The sequence below is a fragment of the Tympanuchus pallidicinctus genome, unplaced genomic scaffold (genome assembly GCF_026119805.1).
Source record: "Tympanuchus pallidicinctus isolate F22 unplaced genomic scaffold, pur_lepc_1.0 scaffold15, whole genome shotgun sequence".
NCBI classification, from domain to species: Eukaryota; Metazoa; Chordata; class Aves; order Galliformes; family Phasianidae; genus Tympanuchus; species Tympanuchus pallidicinctus.
In genome coordinates, this window is record NW_026294669.1 from 25,266,528 (window position 1) to 25,284,715 (window position 18,188).

General features: G+C 42.0%; 2 protein-coding genes across 4 annotated transcripts in view; both read right to left on the reverse strand.

Moving 5' to 3' along the window:
- Positions 1-740, reverse strand: part of FAM117B (family with sequence similarity 117 member B) — a 29,253-nt gene extending 28,513 nt beyond the window's left edge. Inside the window, exon 1 of the mRNA XM_052675699.1 lies at positions 106-740. Coding sequence (XP_052531659.1) covers positions 106-643 — 538 coding nt within the window. The 5' untranslated portion in view covers positions 644-740. The remainder of the gene's footprint in view (positions 1-105) is intronic.
- A 6,560-nt stretch (positions 741-7,300) lies between these two features.
- Positions 7,301-18,188, reverse strand: part of BMPR2 (bone morphogenetic protein receptor type 2) — a 102,183-nt gene continuing 91,295 nt past the window's right edge. Inside the window, exons 12-14 of one of the 3 annotated variants that reach the window (XM_052676302.1) lie at positions 16,465-17,744; positions 14,989-15,069; positions 14,652-14,764 (exon numbers count right to left, since the gene is read on the reverse strand). In XM_052676302.1, coding sequence (XP_052532262.1) covers positions 15,020-15,069; positions 16,465-17,744 — 1,330 coding nt within the window. In that variant the 3' untranslated portion in view covers positions 14,652-14,764; positions 14,989-15,019. Of the gene's footprint in view, positions 14,768-14,988; positions 15,070-16,464; positions 17,745-18,188 lie in introns of all 3 variants that reach the window. The other 2 variants (XM_052676301.1, XM_052676300.1) reach the window with 2 other exon arrangements.

Genomic DNA, 18,188 nt, shown 5'->3' on the forward strand with positions numbered 1-18,188 from the left:
GGAACGGCTGCCGCGGCTTCGGATCCTCGAGCGCCCCTCAGGCAGCGGCCGCGCGCCCCCCGCCCCCTCAGGCAACGGCCGCCGGGCGCCCGGGGCAGCGCTCACCTTTGCGGCCCGGCGAACCGGGACTCTTCCTCTCCGGCGAGCTCCTGCCTCGCTCCGGGGAGTGCCGCGGGTGCCGGACCCTGCCCGCCGCGGAACCGCCCTCCGGCAGCGGCGAGGAGCACGGCGAGGACCCGCAAGCGGCCGGCGGGGGCGGCGGGGGGGGAGGCGGCGGCGGCAGCTGGTGCGGCCGCGGGGGGCTGCCCCGGGCCCCGCCGCCGCGCGTAGGGCTGCCGCCTCCCCCCGGCGTCTGCGCGGCCGCGGCGGGGCCGGCCCGCCCGCCAGTGGGCGCCGCGCGCGTGGGGCTGATGCTGCGCGAGGCGGCCGCCGCGCGCGCGAGACCCCCGCCCGGGGCGCTGGCGCCGCTCCTCGTGGGGCTGCCATGTTGCTGCTGCTGTTTGAGCTGGAAGGGCACCGTGGCCCGCATGGGCTGCAGACGGCCGCCCGCTCCCGCTCCGCCGCCCGCCGCCGCCGCGCCCCCTCCCCCGGGGGAGGCGGCGGGGGTCGGGGAGCCGCCGCGCCGCACGCGCTGGTGGGACATCGTCCGCCGGGGCCGGCGGCGGGAAGCCGAGAGAAGGGCGAGGGGCGCGGGCGGGTCCTCGCGGGGATTCGACGCCTCGGGCGGCCGCCGTGCCGCGCTCCGCTCGCGCCCGGCCCCGAGCTCCGCACGCTGCCCGCCGCGCCGCCGTGCGCCTCATCAACAATAGTGCCCCGGCCGCCCGCCCCGCCCCGCCCGCCCCGCGAGCACTCCCATTGGCCGCGCCGCCGCTCGGCTCGCGCAGTTACGGCGCGCCCATTGGCTGCGGGGCGCGCTGCGGAGCGGCCGGGCCTGCGCGGGGAGCGGGAGAGGGCCGCGCTTAAAGCGACACGCGGCCCCGCGCCGCCCCGGCACGTGCCGCGGGGCTGTGGCTGCGGGCGATCCCCGCGGGCCGGGCGGCGGGGGCGGCGCAGCGGCTCCGGGCCCCGCGGGGAGAGCCGTCGCGTGGGAGCCCGCGACCCGGCGGGGAACGGTGACCCGCGAGCGGGAGCTCGTCACGGGAGGCGGCCGCGCGGCAGCGGTAGGCTGCCAGCGCGGCGCTGGGAAGGGCGAGGGCTCAGCGGCGGCTTATCCAATCGCCTCGCCACCGGCTTAGCGCTACTGATATGTGGGTAATATCTGGGCAGACTTGGCCCTCCTTCCCCTTAATCGCTGTGTTTACTGCTCTTCGCCAGGTTCGTTGTGTCTTCTCCTCGGTACTTTAAGGGTAGCGGGTGGCTGCAGGCGTTCTCTTAGCCTGATGTGTCCTTTGGCGAAGAGAATGCAGCTTTGTGTCAGGCTGCTGCTCATATGCTGAATCCCTTAGATGCGAGACGAGCGGCCCTCAGCACCTGCAGGCCACGAAGGAATCCATCAGTTCTATTCTTTGTTGTCTGTGCCAGTCCTGTGCTACATATGAGGACTGTCCTGAACCAAACGCCAAGTTCTCGTCAGTATTGCTCTGCAAGATGTGTCCTACAGTTGAGTACCACTGCCATGACACAAATGGTGTGACAACAAATTACGTGCTGCTCTCCCTTGGACAGGTGGCTTATTTCTCCTCTCTCTGGTGCTGTTTCTGATTGAAACCCCCTTCGCTGAAAAGCCCCATCCCCTTTTGCAGAGCTCCATTTGTGTAGCTGACACTTTTGACAAGCTTGAAAAGCAAGTTGCTGTGTGTAGGCCCTTTGTAACAGTGCTTGGGCACAGGTCTAATTCAAGCCTTGGGAGTGGCAATCAATTTTTGCAATGGGAAATCAGACTGGCAGAAGAGAACAGGGTTGATGTGTGACTAGAGGAGGTTGCTATGAAGCTAGTCGGCTCTGGTGCACTGAAATAATTAAACTTTGTTCAAAGCTCATGATGCTTGCTCACAGGCTACATAATGGCAATGTAGACTCCATGACAGCAGATGGGTTAGCCAAAGCTGTGTTCAGCATTGAGAACTGTTCTGGGCTACAGGTTAACCTATGTATACTTGGCTTTGTTGTTGCAATTTTCAATCTAGAGCAGAAAATGTACTCGACTGACCTTCCCGCTGTGCCATCACCCACGGCCAGTGCAGTTGCTCAGCAGGTTTTCATTCCTTGGGTTATTTATCTTCTCCAGAAATACTGGGGTTGTTTGGAAGAGACATGTCATAAAGGTATTCTTAAGGCATTAAATATTATGAACAAATTCTAATTCCTGTTGCTGTTTTGAAGAGGCAAAAAATGAAAGGTATTGATTTATATCTTTTTTGTATGATGTGCTTTTTGGATCCAAGTCACAATATTTGTGACAATTACAGTGCTTCCTGCATTCTTGTCACAACTGCAAACATGGCACTGCCATGCACAGTTCTGTATAAAGCAAAGCATTTACATGTGCTGTTTCTCAGCAGCCGTGTTGCTTTGCGTGTGTTAGAGATGAACATTCGACGTGTAAAATCGTGTACTCAGACCGAATCAGACTGTATGTGCTTCATACATTCATTTGCTTAAACTAACAAATGTGTTGCAACAGGATCTTACTCCTACACCCTATGGAAATAAAAGAAACAGCTAAAGCAGTATTATGAATTACTTGCGAGTAGTTCAGAAACGTTCTTAATAAGACAAAAGTCAAAGTAATGCCCCCCTGCAGTGGTTTGCATCCAGACGTCCCCCCCTGCTGGCAGTGCACATCTCCCCACACCTGGATTTATCCCAGCTGTCACACGGCTTCCCACATTCTGACCTGCTGGATGGTGCCCGGGCTCCGCTCCACACATTTCATTCAGCTTCATGCAGCACCTGTAGGCTGTGCATTCGTCCCATCAGTGGCTCTTACTCTGCCCATAACACCTGATGTGATGGTGCCAACAGGAATCCAAATAAAAAAACAAATGAAAACGATTGTCACAAAGGCTGTGAGCCTTCTTCCATCATCTCCCAAACCAGCCCTTTCATCAGTCAGACAAGGGCCGGGGAGGTATAACTAAGTTCATAAGCCCCAGTCCCGGTGTACTCTCTACAAAGAAAACTAATACTTAAGGAACTTTGCTGTCCTGAGGACCAAAGGTTTATTAGTAGAATCACTCACTGCTCATAATAATGCATATGAAAAACCTACTGTTAAAAATATCAGAACGAGCAAACCTGATGGAAAACAAATGCACTCCAAGTAGCTTCAAATGTGTTCTTGTCTTATTCCGAAATTAAATAAATGCAAAGCAGCACACATAAAGGAGAGCTCTTCTGCCTATAATTGTTACAGCTAAAGTAGTTGCAAGTAATGTTGAGGGTTGAAAGATTAAAGACTCCAGGAGTCTAATCTAAACAGTAAATTATGCCCCAGGATATTTTGCTGCATTTCCCATCTCTCCCCTGCAGAGTGGGTTAGCTTTGTTTGTCTGAGAGTTCAACAGCAACAAGGGAAAAAGACATTTTGAGGTAGGACAAATATAATGGAATTTGCTTCTCACAAAGCCTTTAAGATTCCACTTAATACTGCAGAATATCTGGGGGGATCTGGGAAAGCAGGCAGATTGAAAATAAGGTATTAAGATTAAAACAATAAAAACAACAGATGGGGTCTAGGACATAAGTCAAGCTTCATGTAGTAAGTAAAAGGCAACTCAAAGCAAAATATACATACCACATGTTATAAGGTTACACTCTTTAAGAAAAGTAATATGGTGAGGTGTCAATCCCTCACTGGCATTAAAATAGTACGTTGCACATAACTCCTTCCTTCCAACAACAAAGATTTCCTTCCCTTTAGGTGGTAGTTCTTTAAAAAGTATGCTCCAAAACCTTATTATTTATAGCACAAAAGCACAGAGCTTGCAAAATAATACCAAGGTTTGTGTGCATTTGTACTATGTGTAGAGATGTAACATTTCTGTATTCCTAGTCCATAGGCAGAACAATGCATATGAACTGTAGAAGAAAACTCTTGGCCTAAGAATATCTAACACTGCTCTCACAAGCCACAGACACAATTTCTACTCTATTCTATGAGTATAATGTGTTACTGTTAGTAAAGTGTTTATTTCAATCATCAAAATTGTCAATTAACTAGATAATGGAAATATTTCAATAATGAATGTTTTATGGCCATGTTACAGAATGATAAACATTCCGTATATGTGATTAATAGGCACAGATCTGTAAATGCTATTCACTTAAGAGAACCTAGAAGACAGAAAGGTTCTTCTCATTCATATCTACAAACTTGACTTGCTTCTGTTTGTTTTCATAGCATTTATAAAAGCCCAAGAAGTTGTGAAAAGCATTCTAGCAGCATGGTTTATTGGTTCACTATGAAGGAGAGATGAAATAACATGACTTCTCTCTCCACATACATATAGTAACCTTGCTGTTGCTAGTTTAATTTACTTTAGCAGAGTGTGTGATGCGGTGGGGGCATGGGACTCTGAATTGAGAAAATACCTATTCAGAGAACAAGTATCAAGTAGTGCTCTGAAGCCTCCTTGCATTGAGCCCTGAGAAGTATGGGAGGTTTTAATTAGCCTGGTCACGCCTATCAGTGTGTCTCTGTGCTATCCCATCCTCATGCATCACACCTTGCATTCAGCCTGACTTTGCCTCAAGGATGGCCAGAGAGAGAACATGGTCTTTGAGAAGAAGAAAATAAAGCCAAGCTAGATAAAGCTCCATGTCCCAGTGCAGCTAGCAGCCCCTCATCCAACACGCAGCCAAAATCAGACAAGCTCCATTTAAAGTTTGTGTGCTCATTCTAAAAATGTGCTTGGGCTGTGATGAACTGCCTTAGGAAGATGCTGCCCTTCTCATAGGAATTGAAATGCATCTAGATCTGTTGTTTCCAGACTTTCTCATTATTTGCTTCCTTGAATTTTGCCCCGTGCTCCTGTGATCCCCCATCTAGAAATGCTGCTTACTCAGATGCTGCCCAGTAAATAGAGACATGCTTTCCTTAATCATCTTCCATTGCTCCCTCCCTGCAGACAGGGCTTCCCCAGAGCCTACCAGCTGCATTCAGGCAGAGTTAGCCACTCAGGACCACATTTGTGCATCTCTCCCAGACTTTCCCTATAGTGCTGGAATCTGAAGAGAGGAACATCCTCTGACATAAAAGTGAAAGGCTTAAGAGTACCATTTAAATTCCAGAAATTAAAACATTTTAACTCACTGAAGGGGAATGACAACCTTTTGGGCCAATATGAAAAGGTGATTTTTATACACATGCAAATATTTTGTTATGCTGGATTTTTCCCATCCGTGTAAAATTAACCTTCTTATCCAATAGAATGTGCTTTGTATCACGCCAGAGAGCAGATGTCCATAATCTCTTGCACACGGAGAATTTACATAACATCAGAATTAGCAAGAAGTAAGTGGGGAGGGGGAACCTGAATGGAAACAAGTGGAAGACTGATGTGGCTGTGTTCCACAAAGTACATTCAGCAGCTGCATCGCTGCTCTGGAACAAAAGGGAATACAATTATTGTTGTTTTACTTTCATTTCCCAGCAGCAAAGCAAAAGCTGAATGACAGTGGTTATTTTTGCAGGAGAGCTGGCTCAAGCATGCACATGAGGTCCTGCAGGGAAATCTCTGAGGAGAATATTCCTTAGCACTGAATAGCTCACACGCCCAGTAAAAAATAGATCAGTAAAATTCACCAGTAACACGTTGTTATTGCAGAGCTGACTCAAGGGTTCTTGGATGCCCCGAGGATAAGACTCCGCCACACCTGCTGGGTTAGGGCAGGACTTGGCTGCTCTTGCTGTCTGCAAGGAGTGATAATAGCTGAGGGGGTGGAGGGCATCTACTACTTTCCACACAGCTGCCCCACACACAGGTTCCCAGACTTTCTTGGGAGCAACAGTCCAGCTTTCCAGGGTACTAGCAAAGGTAAAAGAGGCACACAATTCCTGGTTTTGCTGACAATCAGCATTCCCCCAACTTGCTGTAGAGCTGCCACCAGCATCTCCCTCATGCCAGAAGGAGAGGGAAGGGAGCTGCCTGCAACAGGAAATGAGCTGTGTGTGCTTCCCAACATATGAGAGCTCCAGGTGGCCCCAGCCTACAATGACTCTTCCCAACTACAGCCTGATGGGAAAGTGTCAATTTCTTGGAGCTCACCCTGAGAGGACTTAAAAGAGCTCAAGCTCCCATCACTGTCACCAAGACATCTGGATAAAAAAACGAGCCCTGTGAGCCTGTCCTTAAAGCTTTAAACGTAAGTAATAAAATCTGGTTTGCTAGCCTCTCTTCTCCTGTGATCTGGGATTGCTCAGTTATCCTGAGCCAAGAGCAAGCCACAGCATGCAAGCACAGTGCTGTCTTTCAAGGAGGGACCTTCTCCTTGTCAATAACTGTTTTAATCTCCTAATCCTTTTCATGCAGAAACCCCCCAGGGAGCTGCAGATCCAGCCTGGAACATCGTGGGAGGCTGAGGCTGCTTCCTGCTCCCAGGAGAGGTGAGGCTTGTAATGGTCCCTCCCTATAGCCAGGGGTTCATGAATTCATTTGTGATACTGTGTTGATTTACAGTATAGGCAGGAGTTCAACCTGTGCACTACTTGCCTCAGTTTGTTACTTCATCCTTATTTACGATGGCAAGAAAGCTATTCATGCTGTGTCTTTCATTTGCATTTTGGAGGTAGTCCTCTGGCCAAGGAAGTGTCAAACTTGCAACACCATCTCGTTTGCTTGCAAAAATCATTATCACTGTGGGTACAGAAAAATAGACAGGAATTAAGTAAGGAAATGTAAACACCAAAGCAACTGAGGTGTGCAGGATGGGCCCCACCAATCTATGTCTAACAGGAAGAGCTAAAGCCAGTGAGGTCTCACCATACAGTGCTTGGTGCTGTAAGGTGCAAGATGCCTGATGCAGCACTCTCAGATGCACACAAATGCTATTTAGTTGCCAATGCAAGCATCTTAATTGCTGACCAGTGAGAATGGTCAAAACAGCAAGAAGAGACACTGCATTAATGTAGCAAAGGCAAGCTTTGGTTATTTCACAGTCATCTGATAACAGTGCAAAGTACCATCTGTCACATGCCCAAGGTATCCCAAAGTCTTGTTCAGCTCTCAGTGATGATGTAATTCCTCATCCTTCCATCCACCAACAAAACAGATCTGCAATAGTTCCACTCCTCCAATCCTGGGAGTGTGTCTTATTACTCATGGCCAGTAACACCACAGAAACCCACAAAAGACTATGCTTTTTGTCATTAATATGATCTTTAATAAATGGAATAATGCACCATTTTACAGCAAGCCTTTTCTTTTAGACCTAAAGAATAGCCTTTTAAATGTTCTTATCCCATGTCTCTGTATCAATACAATCTCTTTATTTAGGTTTATATATAACAAAGCAATTCTTACAAGTATTCATAGAAAACTCTGTAGTGGCTTTAACAATGTCAGCTTTCATAGTGGCATCCACAGATGATTAAAAAACAAAACTTAGCTTTTATTTCATACTCACACTGTTCCATGAAACACAACTTATACAGCATAGCAAGGGTACTGGGCAGCTTATACAAAAGAAATAACTGAAAGCAATTATTTATAAATTCATACATGATATTTACTCAATCATTTGAGAGAAAAAAACAAAAATACCCGTTAACAAAAGGGTTCTGATGAGAATCCATATTCTAGGGTTTCTCCCCCTCTTCCCCAGAAAAGCTCGCTCAGAAATTAATGCTCTCTTTACCATCCATCATAAGGAAAATGTCAGTTTCACATATCCTTATTTCAGCTTCTACAGAAGACCAAACCCTAGAAATTTGTTTCTGCTGTGTTCATTTTCCTCTGCATTTGGGGGAAAAATAATCGGCAGCAATTGTAAAGTATGATTCCAGCTTATATAAATGTGAATAGAGCACACTCTTCTCTAGAGACAAAAAGCAGACAAGAAACATTATAGACAAACCTTTTTAAATACATTTCAACATTGTGAAAGAGGAGTCACAAAAATAAAGAAATTCAAAAGTGACCAATGAAAGCAGTAACATGGATTTGCCTGTTTGTGTTCCTCTGACCTAAAGATTACAGAAACATCTATTATTTTCTTTCCATTTGAATAAACAAGATGGAAGTGTGATACTTCATGATACAGTTCTGAAGCACAAAAGAAAAAAAGTGAATCAAGTGCTCTAGAAATATAAACCTCACGCATTTTTGTTGCTTTAAAAACTAGTGAATGATTTAAAAAAAATAACTTTTACGGGATCTAAAAACCAGTAAATGATAAGGGTAGTTATTTTTGCTTTAAAATAATTACCAGGCAAGATCTGTGGTCCTGACAGAGGTAATCTATCTGCAGAAGCCTGTAAGAGCTTTGAAGAAATCCTTCCTTGCTGTGACAGTAGGGTGTGACCTGTGCACTGAAGTTAACCAACTGAATGACCTGCAACTTCACACAATTACTGATTAGTAGGGCTTTTAAAACAATCTGACTTCTACACTACAAATTAGCGTAACTCCAATCAGTTCTTGACTGTTATGCACATATGTAATTAAACCATAGTGAAATAAATAGAATTGGCCATAAAAAGTAATTCCATATTACTAACACACCGTAACAGCCACTAAATCAGACCTGCGTTAAGCCCAGATGAACATCAAAGGGGTTTGGTGTGAATGAGGATTTACCTGAAAACCTGGCACTGCCCTCCCACTGGTGCAGTCCCATTTCTCAACAATAACCACAGCTGAACTGGTGCTGACCTGCTGTGGAAGCCTGAACCAAGTCACCAGGTAGCAGCCCTAAGAATACCAGCAGTCAGGGTTAGCCCACGAGGCCCAGCGTTCCACACTGGCTTTCTCACAGCTAATCCTAAGTTTTCAAACCAGCGCCAGCTCTTCTTTGCTCCTAACTGATGGCAGACACCTCTCTCATTTCAATAGCATTTGGCTCAAGCACCAGCTTGTTTGTGGCGTCCGTGTTTGTGATGCATAGATTTCCCTGGATAAGTTTGTGCCAAATGGGACTCCCATTGCGATTCAAAGGAGGGCCTAAATCTCTTCTGCAGAAGCAGAAGTTCCACTACCAGTTTTACTCAGTTCAAAAGAAACCTAAAAATGAGAAATCTGGTTTCTTACTATTTCACATAAAAACTGAACATAATTAGGGGAAAAGAATAAATAAAAAATGAAATGGATGCATGTCTACAGCTTGAGTTTTTCTAGGATAACATAGAAGCCTAAAATGCAATTGGATTTAATGGCCTAAACCTCCCCCCCACAATCAAAGGGTTACCACAGACTTCACTACAGCAGCTACTGCATAAAAAAGCCTTGTAAAAATTATAGTGGATTAAAAATGATGAGGGTTGGTTTGTTGTTGTTTTTTTCCAACTTGAAAGGAGAAATCTTAAATCGGTGACAAAGTGACAAGCATGTCATGAGGGATCTTACACTGCTGGATTATGTCACAGCCTGAGCCCAATTTTATTATAAAGACAATTTAAGAACGATATCTGAAAAAGACCATTATATTTGCTACCAGTGCTACCATCTGATGCCGTAACTCAAGAAGTTAATCCTGGAATTTCTGCATGACATACGTATGCATCTAAATACATACAGAGTTTACAAAAAAATAGATATATTTGGCTCCGCTGCAATAGATTTTTCTTTGAAGAAAGGAATAAAGTTGAACAAAAATTAGTAAGAACATTAAAAAAAAAAAGAGATTAATATATTTACCTGGCAAAATGCATAGTGGGAGACTGTTGAGAAAAGTTCAAATAATGCAAATTTATGCAAAATACAAAGTCATCCACTCTATAACCCAACTTTCATAGACTAATCAAACCTATTTCAATCTTTAGTAAGCTGCCCCAAATTTCATATATACTTGGTCATGCATATATACTACTGTGCTAGGTAATTATTATTTTTATGACTTTAAAAAAGCTAATTTTCAGCATTGAGAACTTCATCATTTTCATACAAGTAAAAACTACAGCATGATACAATTTTTCCCATATTAACTGCAACATGAATTTAAAAAAAATCCTTAATTAGGCTGGAACTTTCCATTATTATGTTTCAGTGGCAGAATGGCTACGATCTTGTGAATATTATTTTAAAGGAAGAAAATTATCACCTGAACACTGACTCAGCAGTATTATAGAGGTCTTCTGTTGCTGTTTTAAACACTTATAAATACTTCAGAGATATCAGAAAAGAAAAATACAGGATGACTGAATACTGAAATTATGGCATATACTGGTGTACAATGTATATGTATTTTCTATGCAGCAATTCATTATTGTTAAATTTTGCCCAATAATCCATTCCAAACAAATACAGGACATCCTTATTTTCCTTTCTGAGGCAGGCAGAATTAATGAATGATTTTTAAGAGAGTTGACAGATGGAAAGATACACACTTCATAAGCGGATTTATAAGGGTTTTTGTTTGATTTTTCTTTTCCAGAAGCCTGACAGCATCCATCTTGTATTGCTTTTTGTACCCTGTACTGGGAAAAAAAATATCTTGATTGCCTGTGGAAATGAGATTATTTTGTAAACGGAAACAAGACTGACATGAATAAAAGTAAGAAAGCACAATATAGAAAAAATGTCAGAGAATTTCTAAACATTTCTAAACAAATTTCAGAGAATATTCTAAACGTGATGATATTAACTGGTCTTCCTTTAAATTAGGAATTTCTTTATCTTTTAGCTGTGCAATTTAAGTGCATCTCAGAGTTAGAAGAAAGACACAATAAATGTTTAGCACATGAAACTATCAAGCTTTATAAGCAAAGTCAGGGAAATGTTTCAGATAACTTTACTTGCAAATTTCCAATTTAGAAGAGAATACAATTGACTATGCTTGCATGTCTGTTCAAATGGTTAGAATTCACATTCTAAAAACCACGTAATATTGGTGAGGAAACATAGGAAGCAGAAAAAGAGATACCTAACTAACTCATTTAACTTCTACTAGCATGTCATTTTTTTAAAAAAACCAATAAGCTTTTGGATTTTGGTTATATATACAAACATCACAAATGTTTGCTATAATATTTTACTTGAATTATACATTATAAATTACCATAGCAAATATTCTACTGTTGCCTATTTGACAGTGGCACAACTCATAGGTATTTACACTATCAGTCTTTTTTTCATTTTTTCTACTTTTAGCTTATCTGCAGTATACATGAGATGTTGATAGAATATTATCAACTGTCATCATTATCCTAAAACAAACAAACAGAACCATTTGTGTCCCTTGATTGCAGTACATTTACCACCTATCTCCACGTGTCTGATCTGTAGAATTCTCTCTTACATGCATTTTATTTGGTTAAGGATGATTCCCCAGGACACGAGATGAGATTCAGTATCATTTAATTTACAGAGAAAGTATTCTGCGGAGACTGGATTATGCACTGTGAGTAAAAAATAAAATTGGACATTAATAAAATAAGCATTAAAAACAAACTAATAATCTGATCTCATCTAGCTGTGCAGAATTACAATATTTTGTTGTGCACTTAAGAGTTTGTTTTGACTGACCTTTACAAATAAATACTTTTTCTCTACGTAATCTATAGGATATTCTGTGATAAAGTACACATTTCTGTTGTGCTACAAATAATATTTATCCATGGTAGGTTACAAATCCAATACCTTTTACTAATTAAAATTCATCCCCAAAAGGTTTTCCAGGAAGTGACAGAAAAAAGATAGAGGAAATGAAATTTTTATGCATGCTTAAAAAATGTTCAACAAAAACTGCACAAGAATCTTCATCTGGTATCAAAATTATTTTGATTGCATTAAGCATAACAAAAGTTGGGTTTCATACAAAGGATTGGTCTGAAAAGAAAGGCTAGAATTTCACAGCAAACCTGTCTTAGCAGAAAGAACTAGTCAGAGCAAATAACTTTTCTATCCCCAGAGTCTGTCACGTTAGATAAGTGTCCTAAATATGCTTTTCAGCCCACATTCTGAAATGCTGATGGATGATACATATGTAAGGCAAACCAGAAAGTCACTGGAAAATGAGTGAAGAGTCTTCAATATGCATGATACAGTAACCATCCCAAGTCAACATACTGTACATCAAATGCAGATTTGAAGAAGTCCAAAAGAGATGAAAAACGTGGCCAACATTATGAACAGAATGCCAAAAATTCTGATTGAGGTCTTGAAACCCAGCTGAGCAACTGGCAGGTTTTCAACATCTGGGATGCAAGATTGTAGCAGATGGGAAGCAGGGGAGTGAATTGAAAGTAAAACCAGAGAAAGGCTGTATTTTCTGAAGAGGGAAAGAATAGCTATATATTTATACATCATGATAACAGAACTGCACCTCAGAGTTATTATTTAAGCTGGTGCTTAAAGAGCACAGGGAGCCCAAACTATATCTCATAGCTTGAATTTCCACAACTACACTGAATCAAAAATTTGGATTTAGAGTTATCTCTTGGAGATACGTACAAGAATATAAGAAAAATGTAGAACCATTGAAGGAGAAAATCATAAAGCACAAGCAAGATTTTGAGAAATAGCAAGAATCAGATGTAGCAAGGTATATATTATACCAGTTATATCAGATGTACAAAACAGACCTAGCAATTTTACCTCATGGGGAAAAATAATACAACAGCAAGGAAACAAACAAGCTTGAGAGCACAGAGCTCCTTTTTCTGGCTGCCACAAGAAGGTAGGTTGGGAGAGGCAAGTGACTGCTGCCAGTATCCTACCACAGGAGTTTGGCAGGATGGCTACATAGAATTTATTTTATTTTTTGAACATCACCAGTTTTCTGAAGTAAAACTTGACCTCATTACCAAAGACTGACATGTGTTTTACACACACACACACACACACACACACACACACACACACAAATATATATATTTAATTTAAACAGTTTTTACTGAAGTATTTTCCATCAGAGTACTTCTCAGGTGGATGAATAATTCTTAAGTGAAAGGAAGGCCTGGCCAGTAAGGAAATTAGTTTGCTTTCAGTAGACAGTAAAAATGATTATTCTAAGAAAAGATCTATATAAGATGGTGAAAAAAATAATCTCAATACATATTAGATTCACATTCACTGACAGCTAAAATCAACGTGTGGAGTGTTACATACAAACTGAAAGAAGTGTTTAACCAGAAAAAAAACAACCTTCCCAGCCAAACACTCATACCCATGAATTTTAAAAGCATGCAGTAGATTCTACCAAGACGAATGAAGGGCTTTGAAAACCTGAGGGGAAGAAACGTTTAAGCTCAGCAACAGCAACCAGTGAGGACGCACCTTCTTGCAAAGGTCATCAGGCTGATTTTACCCAGACTGTCTGGAAGGTGTTCAGTCAGGAAAGATTTGTGCCAGATAAGATTCATACTTGTTCCTCTTTGTTAATAAAAAACGTTCACAACCTATCTTCACTAAAGCTCTTACGAATGACAGTTACTTAGGTTTCTGTTTGAGTTGCATTTTTCAACGTACACTAGTAGTGATCTGGTTTTACATAAATACAAAGGGTGAAACTGTACACAAAATAAAGTACAAAAGTGGCTGACATTGTTTCCTTACATTTGTTCAACAATTGGTTACTCAGAACTTGACAGGCTGGCATCTACCACCATTAACGAAACTCACTTCGGTTGAGAAGGATCAGAGGAAAGGTACTGAACTCAATTTTTGTTCCTTTTAAAGAGCCCTTTCAAGCTGGGGAAAGTTCATACATTGTCACCTCAGAGCACGATGCGATACAGGCAGCAGCTTTGAGCTGGCTACGGTGTGCAAAGTTCATTGTCACAACTGGCTGACTGCTCAACTGTCAGGGAAAACATAATAAAGACAAAAACGGGAACATGTGGCAGTTTTAGAAACACTTTCTCAATAAAGCATACTGTGAACTATAGACTATTGCACATTTCAACATGACACAAGAAAAATGGAGGGGCAAAAGAGAATACACTTTGTAACATAGAAATATACAGACTAGCTCGCGCACAGAAATCAAAACATGGTTACAAGACACCACCGCAGTCAAACCTGTCTTATAGTCTGCTTATGATCTTAGTGACCTTAAGAAACTGGTCCAAACTGATTATCAGCAATACCTTTTTTTGTTTTTTTTTAAAAAAATATTTTGAGACCACATTTTTGATACACATATATATATTCCGTGGTCAAAACAGACAGACTTAACTTTAGCGATACTAAATAAAAGTGCAAAAATGTTCAAAAAATAAATCAAAATAAAAAAATATGGAAGCATAAGCTAAAAATTTTCTGCATAGCTGAAATCTATTTAAAGCGAGTCCTTGATAGGGGTTGCTGACAGGAGGAGAAAGCAGTTTTTTAAAATGTCTTCTGTATGTTTGTTTCAAATAATGGAAAAAAAGAAAAGAACAGAAAAGAAAAAAGTCACTTGTCGGCTTTTAAAGTATTTCACAGGCAGTTCACTCCTGCGTCCTTAGATACCATTGTGGTGGCAGTGCCTCCTTCTGCAAGGTAAACAGCAGTGCTGGATTTGGAGTGCACTGCCCGGTCACCGCCGTTGTTGTTGACCTCGCAGTGCAGCGGCTCAGTGGAGATGACCCACGTGGAAGGACGCCATCGCTTCAGCGAGTAAGGAGTTTTCACACGTTTCTTGATCTTTTCTCCTGAGCCCGATTTGCTGTCCTGTGAGGAGTCACCTACTGAACAACAATAACAAAAAGTAGAAAAATAGTATTACAGGAAAGAATAGACTGGAGAATCCAGGGCTGTTACTCATGCAGAACAGAAGAAAAAGCAGAAAATCCTACTAAGTTAAGCAGCTGTATGGCAGAGACATGGCAGCGGATAGTGCTGTCACTAAAACAAGGGGGCAGATTCTGTTCTCTGTCAGAAATTACTTCAGTGAAGTAATTTGTGTTACCTTGAATGCACATTGGCATCAAACAGCAGAATCAGCATTTGATATTTGAGGGGCTTTTGCAATCATAGTATCTTACATTACCTGTAATGGAAGGTACAAAGAAAAAAAATGTAGCTAATACAGGACACCAAAGGCTAAACATTTAATAGCACAATTAAATCGCAGATCTCTTAATCCTGCTTGGCCTCGCAAAGCAGTTCTTTACATACAAAACCCCAGGCAGAGCTCAGGCCTTTGCCAGGAGGCTAACAGTCCATTTTCTCTATTAGGATCCTGAATCAGGATTTGGGATGTTGCACTGCAAAACTGGAAAAAACGCTTGTCAACTTCAAACACGATAAAAATTCAGCAGTAGAAATCTGATCTTAACCTTCAAATATTTTATTTTCTTCTTAACTTTCGATTAAAGAAAGTTACTCTGATCTTTTTTTTTTTTTCAATAAATTCAATAAAATTTCAACTCCTGTTAATGAGTAAAGACAAAAAATAAGGTTCCCTACTTAAAAGGAAAGCTTAAACATTCAATTGCTGAATACTCAACTACATTTCTTGAAAGATCTGTTCTAGCTCATTTATAAACTTTTTCTTTCCATGCATGCAACACCTGGCACCCCAGGTTAATTTGTTAGTATGACAGGTTCTACCTAAACATAGTCAGAAGTTTGCAAGTATCTTTTGATGATGACAGTGTATTCTGGAGCACATTATCTAGGAAGTCTCTCCAATAGCCCATGGACTCCAAAGAAACATTTTATGTACTCAACTATAACTGCATTCTTACTGAGGAGATTCTCATGTAACCTCTTACATTTTTAGGCTTAAAAATCTAAGTTTTTCTGAGGAAGTCTACTAAAATTCATTCTCTAACTACTTTGGTTATTTTTTAATATGTAAGTGGTAAACTGACAAAGGATTGCTTTATCTGCTGAAGCTCAGAGAGCAAGCTAGAGAATGCCTGACGGCCCATCTAGGCTGGACTAATACAGCAATATCAGTTGCTTTAAAAGTTACGAAGACATATCGTAAGTGTATAATAAAAATAATTTGAACCAATGCATCTTAGAGCCAGTTACTCTTATGAATGATGAAAAATATGGAAAAGAAGACACAGTGTGTCCCTGAAGAAAGAAACAGGAGACATTTCAATAACCTTTGCCACTGCCTCACAACAAATAACAAGAGTAGAAATTGCTCCCTTCCCTGAATCGAAGTAGACAGAATAGAAAGGGACAGATTTTTTCCATGTATGTGGAAAGCAGATAGTGACCTTTTGGACATTATGGAGCTGATGAGAACAGAACGCAGGGCTTTATTGAGAAGACTGAAATAGTTCTGATAGAAATTGAATGTATATGAGATTAGTAGGCATACTTTGAGGAGTGAAAGGGGACACAGGAGTATTTTCAAGCAGATATACGTAGTTATTCAGCAAAAAAACGCATCAGAGAAACTTGTTCAAGTTCTGCTGGCACTTACACTGCATACTACTGCTATCCAAACTATTTGTGGCAGATAGATCCAGCGAATTAGGCCTCTGTGCTCTTCTAGTCTGAGTCTGCCCAGGATTTCTGGCTACATTCTGGATAGTGAGTGTAGCTGTGTCTTGCACTGGACACGGATTACTGTTATTGTTATTAACATTTGTTCGGCCATTATCAAGTTGTCGCTCTCTCCTGTCTACTAGGCGGTCCAGAACACCTTCATCATGGCCAACCTGCTGCTCCCGCCTCAACAAGGGCTCATGCTCATCAGGGCTTGAATTAATATTCAGACGACTATCCTCTCCACTGAACTGGTTCTGAAGCATTTCCTGGGCCCTCTGTGCTACTGAACTGGCTGTCTGGCCAGACGGCACTGCCCCATTGGCATACTGGGTCGTGCCAGTATGAGAGTTTATGCCGTGGGTTCTACCAGCCACTCCATTCATGGTAACGGTCACCACATGAGGTTCTGCGGCATTGATAGTGTTCATCTTGGCAACGCCTGTTTCAACTTGCTTCAAGTTTGATTTGTGCTTGCCACCAAATTTTAACCGTGGCTCCTTTGTTGAATTTTTGGTGTTTAGAGGGAGGCTAGTAGGCCTCTTCGGAAGGTTCTGCTGCTTGGGTAAAGGATAGACCTGAGCAGATGGGACATCTGGAATCAAACATGCTTGACCATTGCTAGCTTGCGTGAAATCCTGTTGTCCTGTCACCTCTACTGCAAGTTTTATCAGTGGATAAAGCAAGCTGGAACTAGTGCTGCTGAGTGGATCTGGCCCACTAAACTGCTTGAGTGAATGTTCCATCAGATTCTCATCAGAACTTTCTTTCAGGTTCTTATCTACTTCTTTTGGATCCAGTTTATTTGTCTCTAGATCCTCCTCTGTTAGCTGCAGACAAACTGGCGTGGGCCCACCTGGCTGCATGACGTTTGTAGTATGTACGTTTGTTTCATCTGAATAAGGTATTTCAGATATGGTGGTCATGCCAGTGCTAGGAGTGAGGCCAGTTGTATTGGTGGTAGTAGTATTGGTGGACAAACTGGTGACACTTGTCTCAGGACTAGGGATGCGAGCTTGTGCTTGTTGCCGCTCATAATTAATGGAGTTTCTATTCTTTTCCCCTGAAGTCAGAGGTGTAGTGGACATTGAATGTTCAGACGAAATGTTCTTCACTATGCTGTCAGTGTGGTGGATTGAATCTTCAATGTAGGAAGAAGAGGAGTAATCTGGATATGGCCTTATTTTTGACACTCGTCTATGATGTGACAGGTTCCTTTAAGAAAAAAATCAGTGATATTAAGATCATATAAGTAAATATTGCTGTATATCATAAAGCCTCTAATTTAAAAGAGCTGAATGTCTATTCCTTTTCATGCATAAACTAAGGACAGATACAATAAAAAAAACTGAGATCCTCTTTGAAAAATCCTGGGAAACAGAACATCATTTTACTAGGACAGCATTTTTGTCACAAACATTATTTATACAAGTATATCACGCAACAGTAATTTTCTTCTATTTGTCCAATACTTGTATTTGTGCAGTTCACTGATAAGATACTGCTGTAGTGGCAAATGATGCTGAAGAAGGCAAACAAGAACTATACTCAAGAGCATAGGATGCAGAAAAGGATGCTAGGAAAGAGTCACAAGCTCCTAAGCCATGAAAAATATATAATAATGTTAACAATTTATGTGTTCCATGCTTGAAACGGAAA